The following is a 21,641-nucleotide window of genomic DNA, read 5'->3' on the forward strand; positions in this document are numbered from 1 at the left end:
TTGTCATGACCCCAGAGTATTCATGCTTGGGAGTGCTGTAGTGTCAGTGTCAGCCTGGTCAGAGGCACATGTGGTCTTAATCCTACTGCAACCAGGCAGTTCCCAATGACACAGCAGGTGCAACATGCAGCCAGTGTTTGTCCCAGGAAAATGTTAGGTCAGCCACCACTGTTCACAAATTGTGTCAATCTTGATGTGCGTCTGTACTATGCAGATGTCCAGAACCTGGTCTACAGGTGTGGTAATGCCCCACAGACCATTGTTGTAGGCAGGAATGTGCCACCAATGCAATGTGCACAAAATGTGTAGCATTCTGTTGATATGTCCACCCAGCTCATTGCCGGCTCACAATGTGACCCTCTTCAAGTAGATGAAGCTGTTCTCTTAACAGGAGTACATACCCATCAGTGGGGCTTGTTTGTACCCTAGAATGAATGTTGATATGTTACAAACACCGTTCACCTCTAAACTCAGCATAGTTACTGCCTACAGAGTCAAAACAGAGGGCACAAAAACAGGCCTCCTGAGCGCAATCAGACTGCTGGTGACCATGACAAATAAATCACTAACACTATAGTTTGAGCACACATAATCATACACCACCATACAAGTGCTTCTGTGGCCAGTCTAGAGAGATCGCCTCGCAACCTGGACAGACATCACAGCAAGCGCTGTGCCATGTGCACAACAGTCTAATAGAAGCCCGGTGTGTCGGGATTTTGGCCTCACTTACATTTACTTGTATGTTCACCTGCGGGACTCTATACTGATGTGTTCTTTATTTATGAGACTTTGTGCTGTTCTAAACTTCATTTAGTGTTACTGTGGCTCTCTTCATGTCGAAGTGGAATAAAACTTTGTTTGTGTTACTTTTGACATGGTATCTGTACAACATTACAACAATTACAACCCCTAAGTATGCACAAATTATACCCTGGTGCCACTGAACACAATCCTTGAGGGTGCTGAATTTGTTCTGGTCATGTATGTGTACAGTACAACTTCTAGCATACAAACTGCTTGCAGTCAATTTATCAGCAATCAAAAGTAATTAGTATCCCACACATTCAACAAAACAAGAATGACAATAGTGATTTTATTTGATCTGATTTATTCATCTGTAGACAATTAACAATGCACAAGTGCCATCAGAACATGTACAATAATTGTATTTCTCATAAGTAGAAGTAGAGTATGTAGAAATGTCTCTAGAAATGTAAATGATAAACTTTGCTATGTTAATAAACTGATAGGAATATTTTGTTACTGAAGAATGAGACTTATTTGACAAACATTGGTCCAGTACAGCTGAAGGAAAGCCCCTACAAACCGGTTGCTACAAAGGACATGAATTGTAAAGTGCAAAAAAAGGTTCTAGTAAAGTGCTGATAGTTTATGTGGGCATGTTTTAAGTCCTATTTCAAGAAAATTAAATGGTACTAAACATCTATGTCTTCAAAGTACAGTGCTGGAAAAGCAAGCAGATCTTTATAAAGCATTATAGTCCAAATTAGTAGTCTCAGAACAATGAAGAAGCAGAAGGAGAGAGGGGGGGAGGGGGGAGGAGAGGGGGGGGGCAGAGAAAGAGAGAGGGATTAGAATATGACCTGGAATCCTGAAATAGATGGACCATAATGATAATTCTGTGCATCCAATCTGTTAACCTTTTGTAAAAAGGAGTGACCTGCCATGTTTTTGAGTCGCATGGGACAACTCATACTGCGAGAGATTTCAGATAAATATGAGCAAGGGAAGGAGTTAATTCCATGATGTATTCAATGCGAAATCTAACTGGAATTCCATAAGGGCCCGGTGTCTTGTTCGTTTTAAGTAGTAATTACTGTTTTTCAATATTGGGCATGCTTTTATCAATGGTATTTTTTGAGAGCCTGTGCAGTGGTCCAAGATTGGTATGGTAGTATCTTCTTGCATGAATACATTTTTAGAACTTCTGCTTTCTCTCTGTTGTCATCAGTTTCACCACCAGATCCATGGGAGATTGAATGGGAGGTGTTGACCCATTCATTCACTTTGCTTATGACAAATCTACTTAAGGTTTTGCCCAGATGTGAAAGTGAAAATTATTGTAGGCTTTTTGCATGGGCCTTCTTTCAGATGCCCAATTCACTATTAACTTTCCTATATTAGTTTCCCTTCCATCTCTTTGCATATATCACTCCTATAAATATCATCAACAGAGTAAAACAAGAATAACAAATACTTTGCTTGTGATTATCACATACAGTCAATTATAATCTCAAATTTACAAAATCTGAGAACCATCAGCTATTTTTGCAGTGACTAGCAGCATACAGATGTAACAAGAATGATAGTCCAACCATTGATTCACAGACTCCCAACAGTAAGGCATAAAAGAGTAAACATATGACTCTTCCTACCACATTATATATTAAGTAAAACCTTCTGAATATTAGTAGTTCAACATATATTGAGGTGTATATGAATATTTTATTTACCACTTTTGACAAAGTTGTCATTTTTAGTTTGTTATAATGTCCAAATTTTATTGAAATGCTTTTTAAACATTCAAGTGTTGCTCTAATCTCAGTTATAGCAATGTTACATTATAAGTTAACCAATGATCCATGAAGCAGTAAAGCAAAAGCTGATTCTCCACTGCTGCTAATACCACTGGTGTCACCATCAAAGGACAACCACTGTAGTACACATCATGAACAGTGTGAAACAAGGGTCTAACTGTGTTAGCTCAGGACATAGAAATAGCAAAACCATATGCATGTTTGGCGTTTGGCGATTTTTCTTTGATAAAAAGTGGCACATTGTCAGAAGAAAGTACATGTTCCAGGTTTCCTGTTGGTACAGTTCTGCTGTAGTACTGATAACAGGTGCATCACAAGTGGCGACTGAGATGGCACAGCAACTGTAATCACACTCCAGAGTGAAGTACGTGGTACAGTATGATTCTTGTGGGCAAAACACCTAAATTGCATGCAGATTCACCCATGAGATTCTGGCAGCATATGGACCAAAACACAATGCCTCATCCAGCTGTAGTGAAATTGTGCCAATAATTTGACCAAGACCTCATAGATGTGGCTGATATTGATCAGGAAGTCCAGATCTCACACCATGTGATTTCTATCTTTTTGGTAAGCTGAAAAACAGCTGGCAAAAACTGATTTTCCTATAACGAGGATGTTCACACAACATTTTTCAAGCAGCTCCATGACCAAGGAGCAGACGTCCATCATCAAGACACTGAATGACTGGTAGATTGTTAGGCTGTTGTTTATAGAGACTTCATGGCTATGTTGGAATACAGTGTAATGTATCCATGTCACTTTCAAGTGTACTATAACATTCAATGAAAGTTACTTCACCTACCATAGTAATTTGTAACTTACTTTTCAAAGTCACTTCATAGTTACACTTCACACACAGCAATGTATGTTCTACAGTGACCAACTGAAAAGTAGCAACACTGGTCATAAAGACTAGTGGATTCATGGGCTTCTTATAAACGGAAACAGACATGGACAAAATCTTCTTGACACTTTAAAAATGGAGAACAGAATGGGATTCAGAAATTCCTTGCAAACGACTACAGAAGATTTCAAAAGACTTCTGGAGATGGTTGCTGGACATTTTTCAAAAAAAAAAAGAGGAAAATTTCAGACTGCCATTTCTGCTTCCTTCTGGTTACTGTTCATGTTTTTAACCTCTCTTCCCCTATATTTCATTTTTCTAGCATTCAGACATGGGTATGTGATGGTTAACAAAGAGGACATAACTGTTTTGTAAAATATATCCTACCATGTTACCTAAAATGAAAACATGCCTCTTTACTTCAAAATATTCCAGTTCCTGAAATTTAGGTGGAAAAATATTGCTCTGAAAAGATAAAAGGATAACAGTACATACCATTTTACAATGTTTATTGATTTTTGTAGGTTCACAGTTCCTAACAATTCCCAGATTCAACCAAACCATCAGTTTTCTAAATTAATCTTTAATGTTATGATGTCCACTGTAGCCTTTATAATTGTTCAAATTGTGGTGTCACCGCCAGACACCACACTTGCTAGGTGGTAGCCTTTAAATTGGCCGCGGTCCGTTAGTATACGTCGGACCCGCGTGTAGCCACTGTCAGTGATTGCAGACCGAGCGCCGCCACACGGCAGGTCTAGAGAGACTTCCTAGCACTCGCCCCAGTTGTACAGCCAAATTTGCTAGCGATGGTTCACTGACAAATTACGCTCTCATTTGCCGAGACGATAGTTAGCATAGCCTTCAGCTACTTCATTTGCTACGACCTAGCAAGGCGTCATTATCATTTGCTATTTATCTTGTGATGCATGTACCGTCAGACCGATGTTCACCAATTATGGATTAAAGTTAAGTATTCCAGAAGCTATGTACTTTATTTGGTAGTCTTCATTACTTGGCCTGTTCCAGACCTCACGCCATCCTACGTGAGCTTAAACGCGTGCCTTTCAGCTTCACCTCATAGTGGCTTGGCTGTCTTGCCAAGTCGCAACACAAATAATAATATGTTTCACCAGCAAATAAACCCAATAATTACTCACTATTACTCCACCAAAGGACAGAATACTTTCAAACTTATAATCCATCACATTAGCAAACTGTTCTCTGTGAGAAATCCAAAGAACTATCTCCTCAAATTCTAGCATGTGACCAGTAATGCTTGGACACTATTGAACATGAAACAGCAAGACAATTGCCAAGCCGGGAAAAGCAGTACTCAGTTCTGAATGCTCCACAGAACTAGTGATGTGTAAAAAATACAACTTATTACATCACACTACTTTTGATAGTAATATTGCTTACACACACTACACACATAATTCACTGCAAATTCTTTGAAAACGGATTGTGAATTACTTAACTTTGAAGTATCATACTAAATATAACCAATAATGAAAACATAGCCACTTCACTGTCACACTGGGATGTAAGACTATAAGATGCAAAAGAATCAAATACTTTTACTAAATAGTTTCCCTGCAATCACTTGACAATGATTACATAGTGGAGAAACACGCAAATTGAAAACCATGAAGTTTTTAATTTTTTATGCCAAAAGTAAAATGTTTCTTGAAAAACCAGTAAGGGATGCAGCTTTGCTTCATTTACATGAAGAAATTTTTTCAGCACTGCTTTTTTTTAATCAAATCTACCATGCGACATGATTCTTTGCATGGCAGTATGAAAAAGTCTGCAACAAATAGTATGTGACAAAGAACTGCGGCAATTACTTCTTACATGAGAAGTGCTGTCAAGAGCTACACACCTACATCAGGCATGTTCAGGAAGTGGCTTGGTGAGCATGAGTATTGTGATAAATGGGATGAACACACAGTGTTATGTAGCACAAACTGTGTGCTGTCTCTTGAGACATGACCAGATGTTAAGTTTGTTATACTCTTGATCACAAACAAAGCCACTCATTGTGCTATGATCATAGTGAATATTTTCTCTTTTTATGTTAATGGCAATACTGTAACTAAGTACGTCCAAGATTTGTATAATCTTCAAACTAAATTTCCTTGGCCAACAGCTGTGCCACAGTGGTAACACCAGTTCTACATCTACAGCTTCATCTACATCCATACTCCACAAGCCACCTGACGGTGTGTGGCGGAGGGTACCTTGAGTACCTCTATCAGTTCTCCCTTCTATTCCAGTCTCGTATTTTTCGTGGAAAGAAGGATTGTCGGTATTCCTCTGTGTGGGCTCTACTCTCTCTGATTTCATCCTCATGGTCTCTTCGCGAGATATATGTAGGAGGGAGCAATATACTGCTTGACTCCTCGGTCAAGGTATGTTCTTGAAACTTCAACAAAAGCCCGTACTGAGCTACTGAGCATCTATCCTGCAGAGTCTTCCACTGGAGTTCATCTATCATCTCCGTAACGCTTTTGCGATTACTAAATGATCCTGTAACGAAGTGCGCTGCTCTCCATTGGATCTTCTCTATCTCTTCTATCAGCCCTATCTGGTACGGATCCCACACTACTGAGCAGTATTCAAGCAGTGGGTGAACAAGCGTACTGTAACCTACTTCCTTTGTTTTCGGATTGCATTTCCTTAAAATTCTTCCAATGAATCTCAGTCTGGCATCTGCTTTACCGACGATCAACTGTATATGATCATTCCATTTGAAATCACTCCTAATGTGTACTCCCAGATAATTTATGGAATTAACTGCTTCCAGTTGCTGACCTGCTATATTGTAGCTAAATGATAAGGGATCTTTCTTTCTATGTATTCGCAGCACATTACACTTGTCTACATTGAGATTCAATTGCCATTCCCTGCACTATGCGTCAATTCACTGCAGATCCCCCTACATTTCAGTACAATTTTCCATTGTTACAACCTCTTGATATACCCTGACGATCATCCGCAAAAAGCCTCAGTGAACTTCCGATGTCATCCACAAGGTCATTTATGTATAATGTGAATAGCAACGGTCCTACAACACTCCCCTGCAGCACACCTGAAATCACTCTTACTTCGGAAGACTTCTCTCCATTGAGAATGACATGCAGCGTTCTGTTATCTAGGAACTCTTCAATCCAATCACACAATTGGTCTGATAGTCCATATGCTCTTACTTTCTTCATTAAGCGACTGTGGGGAACTGTATCGAATGCCTTGCGGAAGTCAAGAAACACAGCATCTACCTGGGAACCTGTGTCTATGGCCCTTTGAGTCTCGTGCACAAATAGCGTGAGCTCGGTTTCACACGACCGTCTTTTTCGAAACACATGCTGATTCCTACAGAGTAGATTTCTAGTCTCCAGAAAAGTCATTATACTCGAACATAATACATGTTCCAAAATTCTACTACTGATAGACGTTAGAGATATAGGTCTATAGTTCTGCACATCTGTTCGACGTCCCTTCTTGAAAACAGGGATGACCTGTGCCCTTTTCCAATCCTTTGGAACGCTACGCTCTTCTAGAGACCTACGGTACACCGCTGAAAGAAGGAGGGCAAGTTCCTTCGCGTACTCTGTGTAAAATCTAACTGGTATCTCATCAGGTACAGTGGCCTTTCCTCTTTTGAGCGATTTTAATTGTTTCTCTATCCCTCTGTCATCTATTTCGATATCTACCATTTTGTCATCTGTGCAACAATCTAGAGAAGGAACTACAGAGCAGTCTTCCTCTGTGAAACATAAGACCAAAATTTCTTAGGATTTTCTGCCCAGTCTGTACATAGAACTTTACTTTCAAATTCATTTAACGCCTCTCGCATAGCCCTCCTCACACTACATTTCGCTTCGCGTAATTTTTGTTTGTCTGCAAGGCTTTGGCTGTGTTTATGTTTGCTATTAAGTTCCCTTTGCTTCCGCAGCAGTTTTCTAACTCGGTTGTTGTACCACGGTGGCTGTTTTCCATGTCTTACGATCTTGCTTGGCACATACTCATCTAATGCATATTGTACGATGGTTTTGAACTTTGTCCAGTGATCCTCAGCACTATCTGTACTTGAGACCAAACTTTTGTGTTGAGCCGTCAAGTACTCTGAAATCTGCTTCTTGTCAATTTTGCTAAACAGAAAAATCTTCCTACCTTGTTTAATATTTCTATTTACGGCTGAAATCATCGATGCAGTAACCGCTTTATGATCGCTGATTCCCTGTTCTGCGTTAACTTTTTCAAATAGTTTGGGTCTGTTTGGCACCAGAAGGTCTAATATGTTATCGCCATGAGTCGGTTCTCTGTTTAACTGCTCAAGGTAGTTTTCAGATAAAGCACTTAAAAAAATTTCACTGGATTCTTTGTCCCTGTCACCCGTTATTAACGTCTGAGTCTCCCAGTCTATATCCAGCAAATAAAAATCCCCACCCAGAACTATAACATGGTGGGGAAATCTACTCGAATATTTTCCAAATTATCCTTCAGGCGCTCAGCCACAACAGCTGCTGAGCCAGGGGGCCTATAGAGACATCCGATTACCATGTCTGAGCCTGCTTTAACTGCAACCTTCACCCAAATTATTTCACATTTCGGATCTCCATCAATTTCCTTCGATACTGTTGCACTTCTTATCGCTATAAACATGCCTCCCCCTTCACTGTCCAGCCTGTCTCTGCAGTATGCATTCCAATCTGAGTTTAGAATTTCATTACTGTTTACATCTGATTTCAGCCAGCTTTCTGTCCCTAGTACTACATGGGCATTGTGACCTGTCAGATCACTGAAGTTACGCATTGTCAGGCTGAGCTAGCACTTGGATGGGTGACCAAGTGGGTCTGCAGAGTGCTGTTGGCAAGCGAGGTGCACTTAGCCATTGTGAGGCTAATTGAGGGGCTACTTGACTGGGAAGCTGGCACTTCGATCACGAAAACTGACAACCGCCGTCAGAGCAGTGTGCTGATCACATGCCCTTCCATATCAGCATTCAGTGACATCAGTTGATAAGTCAGTGGGTTCTGTAGGGCCTTCCAAGGCCTCTAATCAGACAGAGCTAAATTTCCTCAACCTCACCAGCTTGCTACTGTGATCACACCCATATTTGAAACCACAGAGATGTGTGTGCAACTTTTATTCTGCAGTGAAAAAGTAGCCTTGAATCACATGTGGCATTCAGTTCTGTTCTTAGTGTAACATAATTTTTAGATTGTGTGAACTGTATGTCATTTACAGTTATCTTTTTATGATTACTGCACAGCAGTGCCACAACTATAAATAAGAAACAAACTCACACAACTACTTACAACTTGACTCTTTTTATGTCGAATAGTAAACAAAAGGTGACACTGTAAATTAGCAATTTTTTACTCAATAGGTAAAAATTTCACTCAACTGGTTCTGTTTCTCATGTAACAATCTAAAGTATGTTGAGAAGGTAGTGAAATTGGAGATGCCAAAATGCATTCACTTCATGTTTCCATCAACTTGGTTGGTGAGCAAATGACAAGCTACCAAAAAATGAACAGTGAGTGAGCTGATAACCTGGTGGAGCAACTAATAAATAAGCCACACTAAGCAAGTGGCCTGCTGGGTTTAGTTGTCATCCTCAAATGCGCACAAATTTCAGGTAATGTTGTTATGACATTCAGTGTGGCCTCTGCCATGTCCTGTCATGTGTTAATGCTCATATTTGACAATTTTAGAATTACACTAAGGTGACAAAAGTAATGGGGTAGCAATACACACATATACAGATGGCAGAAGTATCACATACACACAGTATAAAAGGGCAGTGCATTGTTGGAGCTGACATTTCTGCTCAGGTGATTCATGTGGAAAGGTTTCCGACAGGATTATGGCTGCACTACGGGAATTAACAGATTCTGATCACAGAATGGCATTTGGAGTTAGACACATGAGACATTCCATTTTGGAAATAGTTGGGGAATTCAATATTCTGAAATCCACAGTGTCAAGAGTGTGCCGAGAATACCAAATTTAAGGCATTACCACTCACCACAGGAAACACAGTGGCCAATGACCTTCATTTAATGACCAAGAGCTGCTGCATTTGTGTAGATTTGTCAGATAAAAAAAGCAACAATGCATGAAATAACCTCAGAGATCAATGTGGGACGTATGACGAATGTATCTGTCAGGGCAGTGTCGTGAATTTTAGCATTAATGGCAGCAGATTGACGTGAGTGCCTTTGCTAACAGCACAACACCTGCTTAACACCTCTCCTGGGCTCACGATCATACTGACGTCATACTGACGAGTGGAGAGCCATGGTCTGGTCAGAAGAGGCTGATTTCAATTGGTAAGAGCTGATTACAGGGTTTAAGTGCGGCAGAGACCCCATGACACTATGGAACCAAGTTGTCAACAAGGCACTGTGCAAGCTGGTGGTGACTGTGTTTACAAAGAGTGGACTGGGTCCTCTGGTCCAAATGAACTGATCATTGACCATTTGCAGCCATTCATAAGCTTCATGACACTGCACCCTGTCATCAGGCCACAATTGTTCACAATCAGTTTGGAGGACATTCTAGACAATTTGAGTGAATGGTTTGGCCACCTAAATCACCTGATATAAATCCCATCGAACATTTATGGGACATAATTGGATTAGTTTGTAAATAAAATCCTGCACTGGCAACACTTTTGCAATTATGCACAGTTATAGAGACAGCATGCCTCAATATTTCTGTAGGGGACTTTCAATGACTTGTTGAGTCCATGCCATATTGAGTTGCTGCACTATGCCGGGGAGCAGTAAGACCAACATGGTATTAAGAGGTATCCATGACTCTTGTCACCTCAGTTTATTTATCTGTCTGAAAATTATTATTCTAATGAGGTAGTGATATTGATCTTTTAAAACAATTTAGTTTCCTGGCTTAACCGTTTTTAACCACCAGAAAATTTCATTTCACCCCTCGGGGTAATTACCCACCGGTTGGGAATCACAGCTGCAATTGCTGCATAAAGGTAGAGAATGTAGTACAGTATGTGGCGGTATTTTCCACAAATTACATGTACTGTTAACACTGACTGCGACTTAAAGCAAATCATAGAGGCAGAAGCCATGCACATTCTTCAGCTGCATTCCAAGAAGTCAATGACTGAATGAGTTTTCCTATAACATTCAAATATTTTTGCTTCTCCAAGAAAGTATTACAAATTTCCACAGTTGCCCATCACCAGCTGCTTCATCAACAGAGAACAAAGCACATTTAGTCACCCCAGTAACTGATCATAACTATCCTCCAGTCATCAGTACTAACAAAATGCAGGATTGGAGGTGGTAGTCTGATATGCTGTACCCTAGAAACACTCAGTTCCTCTTTGACTACATACTTCAAATAAGTTCTTTGTCTGACTCAATGAGATTTCACTAAATCCCAACATTTGAGTCACTACTGCCATGTGTAACATGTCCCATTCCATTCTGACCCTTTCTAATTGGTGTTTCAGTTTTCACATACATGAAAATACTTTGAAACTTCCTCACACCGAGCACTATCATATGTATGTATTGATTAAATGAAATAATCATGCATTTAGAGCTTTAGTGAATATTCATGCACAGCATGGACTTGCTTGTTCACAGCATTACAACTGGAAATGCACAATAAATAAGTGAAATCTTCTGCAAAGAATGCAAATAATAGTATTAAATATAGATCCCAAAGACAAAACCACTTAGCAACTTATGATCACCAACTTTCTCCTCAGAGCAAGAAAATATTTTGTTGGCACCCACCTACAGACATAGAGGCAGTCATCATAAAAAATAAGAGAAATCAGAGATAACACGAAAAGATTTGTGTGTTCATTTTTCCCGCATGCTGGTCGACAGTGGAACAGTAGAGAAACAGCTTAAAGGTGGTTTGATGAATATTCTACCAGGCACATAATTGTGAATCACAGAGTAATCATGCAGATGTAGATGTAGAACTAAACCTCTGTAAGATCCCAAACCAACATGTTGCACAGCCAGAACTCTGCTAAACAATACCATAGAACCCATAGCAACTAATTATATGAACAAATGGATCAAAAGTGTAGTGTGATAAAGAAAGTGATGAAAAACTAGATTTGCAAATATCAATTTGTAGGAACAATGTTGGCAGCATTTCAAAAATGGTTAACATCTATTGTAGGTATTTAAGTGAAATCAAATTAATGCCTATAAATTATATGTAACAGTAGCTATTGTGCTCATCAACCTTCCATTGGAAATTCAAGTGACTTTTCCTAATTATATCACGGCAAAAGTAACTTAACCTTTAATGTTTATTTGATTGTTGAAAGGAAACTGAACTGGATTACAATAAGATAACACAGGAAGGGAATTTAGTGGGGAAGAAAGGTTAGGACTTCCTTTCCCACTGATAACAAGGAAATTCAAGAGAGTGTATAACATCAGAATACACTAGGATGGGGAAGGAAATCAGCCACGTCCATTTGAGGACAATCACAATCTGGATGGCTGGATGGAAACTTGAAGCTTGTTCCTCCTGAATGGGAGTCCAGAATGTTAAATACCACACTGCCTCACTCATTTTAGTTTGTATGAGGCAAATTAAGCTTCTTAAAGTTTAATAGTACTGCAAGACATGAGGGAGATTTAGTGTGAGAAGGCACATAACAAAATTTTATGGTTAAAAGTGAGAGAAGACACTCACAGAAAATAAGTAAAATAATGGAATGTCACTGAAACAGGAAGGAAGAACAGATACAAACCAGAGTATTGATGAAGAATGGACAAAACAAACAAACAAACACACACACACACACACACACACACACACACACACACACACCTCCTAGGCTGCAAAGCTTTGAACCTCTTTTGGGGAAGAAAAATATAGGTATGTTTCCTTCTAATAAGCTACAAAAAAATATTTCAAGCAACTGATAAGGCACTCACACAATAAAGAAGCATCTTATGATTAATAAATGTAAGATTTGTTTAGTCAACAAGATTTTTTAGGAAATGTATAGCCTATTTAGTGGTGACTTGAAGTATGTTGTTTGGTTGTACATAAATGGCTGAGAGGGATCATTTATATGAATGCATAATAATACACATATCTTGACCTTTCAAAATAAATACAGCTGTCATGTGTGGCAATGGTTCACCCTCATTTCTTTTCAGCTGTTTAACGGAGAAAATAGTAAGAATTTGAAAAGAAAAACTGAAAGGATCCAAAACATCACAACTCGTGATAGAGATTACTAGCAAATGAATTGAAATAAATTTCACAGAATTTGTGGTACAGTGGCATGGGGATTTCAGCATGTATCTGGACTGAAGACATGTACCCATAAATGAACAAAACATTATTTATGGAATTTAATATTTTGAGATGATAATTTATAACTTAATGACTACTACTCATACAGCAGAATAAGAAATTACATTCTGTTATTTACAGAACAAAGGCAGAAGGAAAATCAAAACATAGCAGTTAAAAAAAAGGCGAGAAACTTAATGAAGGTAATTACAACTACTTGAAAATGTCTGGTGACATTACCCATTACTGATAGTGGTGGAAGTCCTTGTGAATAACCAGAAACAGGATGGTAAGACATAGTCTAATGAGGAGGTTATCAGTGAATCAGTTATGAAAGAAGCTCCAAAGACAAAACATGTGCAATAGTTGAAATTGGGTAGCAAACAGTTGGTCACAATGAATACATGGACAAGACAAAACTGGTGTAAAACATTGTGGAGAGGAATTGTATCATATGTGGAACAGCTTTAAGACATGAGTAATAACGTAAAGCAAAATTAACCAACAAAATTGGAAACATCATTAAATTTCACTCTGTGAGAGTACATAATGACAAACAGATATATAATAAACAGGTTTCCAGAAAAGTTTACAAAATTTTCAGTATAATTGTTGATACAACTGAAATGTTTTTCATAATTATACTTACTGACTGCTGTCTAGGGGGCACACCATTCGAGCAAATTGGTCTGCAACTTCTTGAAGCTATGCAAGAAATGGAATTAACATTTCAGAACATAAAAATTACAATGCAGTAATTTGTTCACTGTAAATAAGTATTGCTGTAGTTCTATTATATGTTTATTACCTTATAAATAAAAAAAACATTTTTTTTAATTTTTAATTTAGTGCATTAATGTGATCTTAGTAAATGAGTGTAGTGTTGTAAAATGATCCTTTCATATAGTGTGCACTTGGGACCTGTGGAAGGTACATTAGCTTTTTTATTTTAGTTGTAAATATTTGTCATGTATTATTGTTTTTCTGACATGTTCTACATCCTGGAGAACCCCCTCACTACAGATATTGGAATGAAAGTAAATCTAATCTAATCTAATCTAATCATATCAACGGTGCACTTGAGTTTAAAATACTGTCAAATAAAGGGGCAGTCACAGAAAGGGGCAACAACTCAGACTGGTAATGCAGGTCCCCTGTTGTGTAAGTTCTACTAAGAAATGAAGTGGGTTTTAGTAAATGACATATTGTGTAACAATGGCTTCCTACAGTACACCCATATACATTACTTAAAATATAAAAAAACAACATGTGTTATCATAATTATCAATATAACATCCAGCCCACCAGAACTCTTCCAATGAAGTGAATGAAGATGACATGCCCCTTATGAAATCATTATCATTTAATAAAGCATTCACCTTCACCTTTTGTTTCATTCAGTGATACATTAATTCACATAGCAAGAAACTCAAATGGCACCAAATAAATATGGGATCATATGCTTCACTAAAATTTGAAGAAACTGAAAAAGTGTGTCACTGCATTGTCATGCAGAAGAACAAAGTGATAACTTTCCATCAGTAAAGCTCAACATTTTTATATATAAAAGAATCTGTTCCTTTGGATAGAATTCATAATTAATTATCTCTGTAAATTATACTTTTGTTGCAACAAAACAAATTTTTTTTTTCACATTCTTTAAAACACACACACACACACACACACACACACACAAACTGATACAATACTTCCACATGTTTGTTTTATAGCCATTCCTTACCACATTAAAAGTAAATGAAAAAAAAAAAATCCTGGTATAATACAAATAAACCACTAAAGGTTATTAACATATATACTAAATGGTGTGTACTGTTTCAAAGGTCAGACAGACCTCTGATGAGTGATGAGAGTACTGATTTCTAGGATAGCAGAAGTAAAAATATCACCTTGTCAAGCTTTCCACTAATTTTTGAGTCTATCCATGGGGTCGTTTGTGACAGATTTCTTTTATTAAATGTTTTCAGTGAACTTATTGCACAAAACCGGTAAAAATTACCAAGTATGTGACTATATTCTCCATTCTCTCGGTCAGGAAAGCAATTGACCGTCAAAGAGATGAAGGCATCTCTGAATGTGTTATACTTCTGGCCATATGACCAATGTTTACACGAGTGCCAATAATGATCTGTCACCTGAAGCATTATTTTTTCCTAGATGTAAAATGTACAAACAAGGTTCTTAACTTCTTTAGAGGCTTATGTTCAACTAACATTGATTTTATAAATTTCTGTATTTGTTGTATCACTAGTGCTTTTTGCAGCACTGGAAAACAGTCTGAATAAACTGTATCATGTATCTACTATAACTTTCATACAGAATATTATAAAAACCTATGACTCTGAAGGCATGACTACCCTTCATATTGCACATCTCTCAGATTTTATTCAACAGTCAAAAATTAGTTTAATGCCTTGTCAGCTTAATATCCTATTTTACTGAATTTTGATCAACAGAATACAAGGAACACTGTGTGCCGATCCTCTTCTGCTGATTAAGTAGATTTTTATCTGCATTTTTCACCTCACAATGGAGCTGTTAGCATGGGGTCAGATGGCATTACTCTATAACCAAGTGTCAGTGAGAAAAAAATTGTGGTACTAGAGCAAGATCTCAATGGTATGGTATACATGTTGCCATCTACAGAACTGCTGGATACTGTGCTCCTGCATATGTTGTAAATGAAGATTTCCTTGTATCTTATTGAATCAGACTGTACTCACATGAAGATTAAATTCAGTTTCAAGTTCACAGCTGTTTATGTCAACCATCAGGAAGTGTTTATAACTTTGACTATTTTTGGACTTTCATAAATTTACAGGTGGCTTTACTTCTTCAAGATAATATAATTTCATGTATGAGGACAGCTGCAGTTTTTAATGTTACAACAGTGAATTTTGTAATTTTACACATCTGAAAGAGTTAGCAACAATGTAAAGGCATGTTAATAATGTGAAAATTAAATCAAGTTCAAAAGATTAGTTCAGTTTAGCGGAAGTGTCTGTTGAAGTTAGTTGGTTAGTGTCCACTGTGCAGTAATCATTTAATACTTTTACTTCTATAATGGATGTATAATGTTTTTAATTTAATTTTTTTATATTCATATGGGTAACTTGTAAATAGTGTCCTCATTTAGTGTTAGTAACTCAAGGTCACAGAAATAAAATTTATACTAGAATATAATTTTAAAATATCTGGGAGGTTAAAGCATATCAATGGATAGGGAGGAGTGAAAATAGAGAAATTAACACAAGTTTTTATTTTAACTCTTTAGAAGAATCAGCAGAATACTTTATGTCAAAAGAAATTTATGCTGACATACTAGCAATACCATCTGATGTTGATGAACTGACCAGTGAAGAAGGGATGGAGGAAGCGGTTCAAATTGAGCAACCAGCACCTCTTCATAATTTCCGTAGCTACAGGATTGCACAAAAAATGGAATGATCAAAACAGTGTTCTGTATAGAAGTAAGTGCTTTAAACTGGAGCTAAGCTGACTTGAACGTGAGCAAGTTGTTGGTTCTTGTATGATAGGTGCTTCTGTAACCAAGGTAGCTGGAGTGTTTGGTGTTTCAGGAGGCACCACATCAAAGATTTATACCACATACAGGGAAAATGGAAAACATCATCCACTAAATCACAATGCAGACACAGTGTGTTAAATTATCGTGATAGATGGTCACTGAAGAGGATTATGAGGAAAAACAAGAGGACAACAGCTGCAAAAGTCACTGCAGAACTGAATAACACACACACAAACCCTGTCAGCACCAAAACAACACAAAGGGAGATCCATAAGCAGCGTGCATTGTGAGCTGGAATTCCAAAATCACTCATCAGTGACGCAAAAGCCCGTAACAGGAAAATATGGTGCCCACGCTGTAGAACATAGACTATGGCACAAAGGAGGATAGTCATTTGGTCAGATGAGTCTCATTTCACAAAGTTCTCAACTTCTGGTGAGTTTATAGCTCAAGGGTGAAATATGGCGGGAGTTCAGTGATGATTTGGCAGCCATATCGTGGTATTACATGGGCTCCACAGTTACTCTGCAAGATCGCTGTCCTCCCAAGAAATAAGTGCCCATTTTGGCTGATTAGGCCCATCCCATAGTACAATGTTTGTTCGCAAATATGCTGTTCTGAAGACAACAGGGTCCCTGTTCACATAGCTTGCATTGTCCAAGATTGGTTTTGTGAGCCAGAGGATGAATTGCTGCATCTCCCCTGGCCAGCACAGTCACCAGATATCAATATTATTGAGCTTTTGTAGTCTACTTTTGAGAGAAGAGTACATGATTGCTATCCAACTGCAGCATCATTACCTCAACTTGCCACTATTTTGCAGGAAGAGCATTACATGATTCCATTGAAAACCAGGACCTGTGTTTATCCATTCTGAGATACCTGGAAGCTATTTTGAATGACATGCGCATCATGACTGGCTCCTACGGAAACAAACCATTGCGAAAGGAAGAAAGATGAGGTACTCAAGTGCAACAAACTGACATACCTGTAAATTGGAGTTATGAGCAGTTTCATGGAAAAAAATTCATAACTACAAAACACTACATAAGACATATAGTTGTTACATATTTCAAGAAAGGACTTGATGACTAAACTGCATGAGTGAGACCTTCAAGATCCTTCACTGTAACTCAAATTAATGTACTGCCAAGCAGTGGTAAATGAGATAAACAAAGAAGATGCCAAATTAAACATTGCACACCCAAACCACACATGTGTGTACACATTGTAGTAAATGCAATGTCCTTTTATAGATTGAATTTTTTTGTATATTCCATAATAAAATGTAGACTAATTTTCTTTTGTATATAACATACTTCTGAGTGAAACTATTTTAACTGCAAATTAGTGTTGAAAGTCTGTTTTGGAATACTAAAATTGGTCTATTTTCAAAAATATTGGAAATAATAGTCAAATTAAATGTTGAAACCAATGGAAAGCTGATTTTTTTTTCTAAGTCCAAAAATTCTGCACACCATGTCACAATGTCCTGATATGGTGACAGTTTTTTTTAAGTACTCTAAAAGGGAAAGCCAAATAAATGGACAGATTACGTTAAAATGGTTCAAAACAGATGCTTCACTAATTTATAGCACAAAAAATTAAAGTGTAAAATAATTTGGTCTAATGGATTGAGAACAAGAAGTGAAAAGTGGCACAACAACAAAAATATCTGGAAAAAAATAAATGAATGTATACCTCAACATGAGATTATGAATTACAAATGGATTATGCAGGCATGTTTGTGGCAGGAGAAACACTGACACCCCACCACTGTACGTTAGTCAGAGTTTAGATTTAGGTTCTTCCCTTATTGAACTTGTGAATTAAGAGTACTTAAGCATTTTGAAGAGTACAAATAATCAAAATGGCCAGCTGGAAGCTTTTATTCAATGAACTTTTGCAGCACTTGTGTACAGGATTGAGGGCTGGGAAAGTCATGCCAATGCCACATGATGACTTCATGTTTAGTCCTTTGTGGCCTGTGAGCTTCAAAGAAACTCTAGTTATTTAAAAAATGCATTAACTCAAGAGATCACAAAACAGATTTGCAACATCAAACAAACTAACTTTGTGCAGAAGTTGCAGTTGCTACAGGCTAATGCATATCCACAAATACAATTTGCAGAAGCCTCTAGAAGGTAGCCTGTATGTTAGGAGACTAATGGTATGCATCACATTTACATAACACTTCAGAATAATGTTGTTTCCAACAAGCTGGAGTACCTGCAAATTGGAGTTATGAGCAGTGACACTTTCCTTTACATGGCAAGCCCTAATTTTTTCTAGACATTGACTGATGATGTGCACTTAGTGGGACAGAACCTAGGATACATTACTGTCTGTTCAGCATTCCTCAAATGGAAGCAGGTGCGGTTGTACTTGTTATTTAGGGGATCTCTCCACTGCACTACATGGTGTGGCATAAGTATATCAAACCTCAGAGATATTGGGATGAATCATGACAGATAATTTACACAAGTACAAACACAAGGCACTATTCGCAAATCAATTATTCCTCTCCTCATTTGTCATATTTGTTGGGCCTGTACATGAAGAAAGGAAATATCCAAAGAATAGGGTGACCAGTAAAATGTACTGATGTTTACCCTATTAATCACATATAGGACGACATGAGGCAACCCCTGCTCAGGGTTTTTCATACTTAATGAATCCTACGTGAGATATCATGTTTGCTAATGCAAATTAAGCTGATGCACACCCTTACTACCATCATGCAGGGTAAGGCTTATTCTGCTAATCTTGCTGACAGTGGTTGTTATTAGAGCTTCAATGGATTCTGTGTTGGTGGTTGGTTCATACAATATATTTATATCTGCATAACATGATTTAATGTCATTGATCTGGCTAACACACAGAGTATCTGTAATGAGCACTAAATGATAAGTAAAAAACTGTGCAACAGTTGCAGCAGTGTTGATATATGATGTAGATATTTTCACAAGGGGCCTACTCCCATTTCGGTCTTCACATCTGTGTGACAAGGGGTTGTGAACATGAAGCACAAGAATAAATCAATATGCTTTATAGTTTGAGTGTGTCACACAATACCTCTTTGGATATGGTACATGGGGAGGACTTGTGGGAGGGTATTCCTCATTTCATGCCTCCAGTTATGGGTGATATTGTGTAATAAAAAAAAGGGTGGGGAGGATGTAACTCCTTTGCAGCTAACCAGTGGGTACTGTAAATATATTATGAACCTGCAAGAATATAGAGAATGAGATTTTCACTCTGCAGTGGAGTGTGCGCTGATATGAAGCTTCCTGGCAGATTAAAACTGTGTGCAGGACTGCGACTCGAACTCGGGACCTTCGCCTTTCGCAGGAAAGTGCTCTACCATCTGAGCTACCCAAGCACGACTGCATGACTCACACCCCATCCTCACAGTTTTACTTCCGCATGTGAACTAGATTTGAGAGTAGTGCCTACCTGTGAAGATCTTGGCAAGGGCTGCAGCATTTTAGGATGGCTGTTGCTCATCACTGTGGGTGTACCACACATGGATGGAAGTACTGTTTGTGATTAATAGATTTAATATGGATGGAAGGTTTTATGGAGTCTGTTAAGAAAGATGTGAAACTCAATGCCCAGGTTGACTCAACGAGCCGTACATGGTCGTAAGTCTACAGAAGGAGGGGGGCAGTATTTTTTAGTTTTGGACACAGGTCATTAAGATATTATTAATAAACCTGAATGAGCTAAAGGGGTTTAGGATTTTAGATGGCTAGGAATGAAGGAACATAATGGTTTAAACCCTAATGATGATGAAGTCATTAGGAAGAAACCTATGTTTGGACTGGGGAAGGGAACTGACTATGTGCTTTTCAAAGGTACCATTTCACCCACAAACTTAAGCGATTTAGGGAACTCGTAGCTAACTTAAATCTGGATGGTCAAACAAGGACTTGAACTGTCATCTTCTCAAAAGCAAATCCAATGTCTTACTGCTCCTACACTTCATTCAATGACTACAAACAATTGTTCTAGGTGTTACATAAACAGATTGTTGCATGAGGGTGAATTTTGAAAGTCATGCCACATGTTTGTTGGTGTATCTTCACCTTAGTTGTGGGTGAACATATAGTATTAGCCAGATGCTGAGTGAGGTAGCATTCAAAATCATGACAGGAAATGTTAGTGTAGAGGGAGATGGCATCAAGAGTAGCGAGCAGGAAGTGGTAGGGCAATAGCTGTGGGATGATGATAATGCAAAGAATGGTCATCATCAGTGTATGAAGTTTGATTGCTTGCAAACGAGTTGAAAGTGTCGGTCAACTAGGATAAACTTTCCTTTAATCAGAGCACAGTAACCAGCTGGGGTGGAGTATCCAAAATGGTTAGGTTTTTATGTTTTAGACAGCACATACAGGGATTGGACAAAAATAAAGGAACACCAAAAATACAATGTATTACCACATCTAATATGGTGTAGGAAACCCATTGGCATTCAAAATAGCTTCCGGTTGTCTCAGAACTGATTAATACAGGTCGTGTATGGTTTTCAAGGGAATCATATAGCATTCTTCCAGTAAAATAGTGGGAAGTTCAGGCAAGAACAATGGAGGAGGATGGCAATCACACACTCTTCTCCTTCTGTCCAAGGCAGAACACAACGGCTCGATAATATTGAGATCACGTGACTGTAGTGACCAGAGGGAATGTGACAACTCATCCTCATGCTCACAAAACCAGCCCTATATGATGCAAAGTGTGAACAGGAACCCTGTCACCTTGAAACACAGCATCACCATTAGGAAACAAACATTGTACATTGGGATGGACCTAATTAGCCAAAATGGTCACATAACCCTTGGCAGTAATGTAACCTTGCATGGTAACCATGGGGCCATGGAATACCAGGAAATGGCTGCCCAGATCATCACCCAACTCCCGCCATATTTCACTCTTGGGATATGAAATCAGCCAGAAATTGGAAAGTGTGAAATAAGACTCAATTGACTAAATAACTTTCTTCCATTGCTTCAGAGTGCAGGTTTCATTGCTTTGATACCATGTTTTCCTGTTATGAGCACCTGCATTACTGATGAGTGGTTTTGGTGCTGACAGAGTTTGTGACTGTGACATTCAGTTCTGTAGTGACTTGCAGCTGTCTTCCTCTTATTTTTCATCAAAATCCTCTTCAATGACCATCCATCACAATCACGCAACACATACTTTCATCCACATTGTGACTTAGCAGATGACGTTTTTCCACTTTCTCTATAAGCAGTATAAATCTTCAATACCCTGAATGCTTTGGCTCAGTTGTTACGAAAGCACCTACCATACGAGCACCAACTATTTGAATATATTCAAATTGACTTAGCTCTGACATAAA

At 38.3% G+C, this 21,641-nt stretch overlaps 1 protein-coding gene across 2 annotated transcripts in view; it reads right to left on the reverse strand.

Annotated features, from left to right (window-relative positions):
* Positions 1 to 21,641, reverse strand: part of LOC126249605 (tRNA:m(4)X modification enzyme TRM13 homolog) — a 151,269-nt gene that overhangs the window by 19,773 nt on the left and 109,855 nt on the right. For both annotated transcript variants that reach the window (XM_049951271.1, XM_049951270.1), the window contains one exon: positions 13,382 to 13,437. In XM_049951271.1, the coding sequence (XP_049807228.1) occupies positions 13,382 to 13,437 (56 nt within the window). The remainder of the gene's footprint in view (positions 1 to 13,381; positions 13,438 to 21,641) is intronic.

The sequence above is a fragment of the Schistocerca nitens genome, chromosome 3 (genome assembly GCF_023898315.1).
Source record: "Schistocerca nitens isolate TAMUIC-IGC-003100 chromosome 3, iqSchNite1.1, whole genome shotgun sequence".
Lineage (NCBI taxonomy): Eukaryota > Metazoa > Arthropoda > Insecta > Orthoptera > Acrididae > Schistocerca > Schistocerca nitens.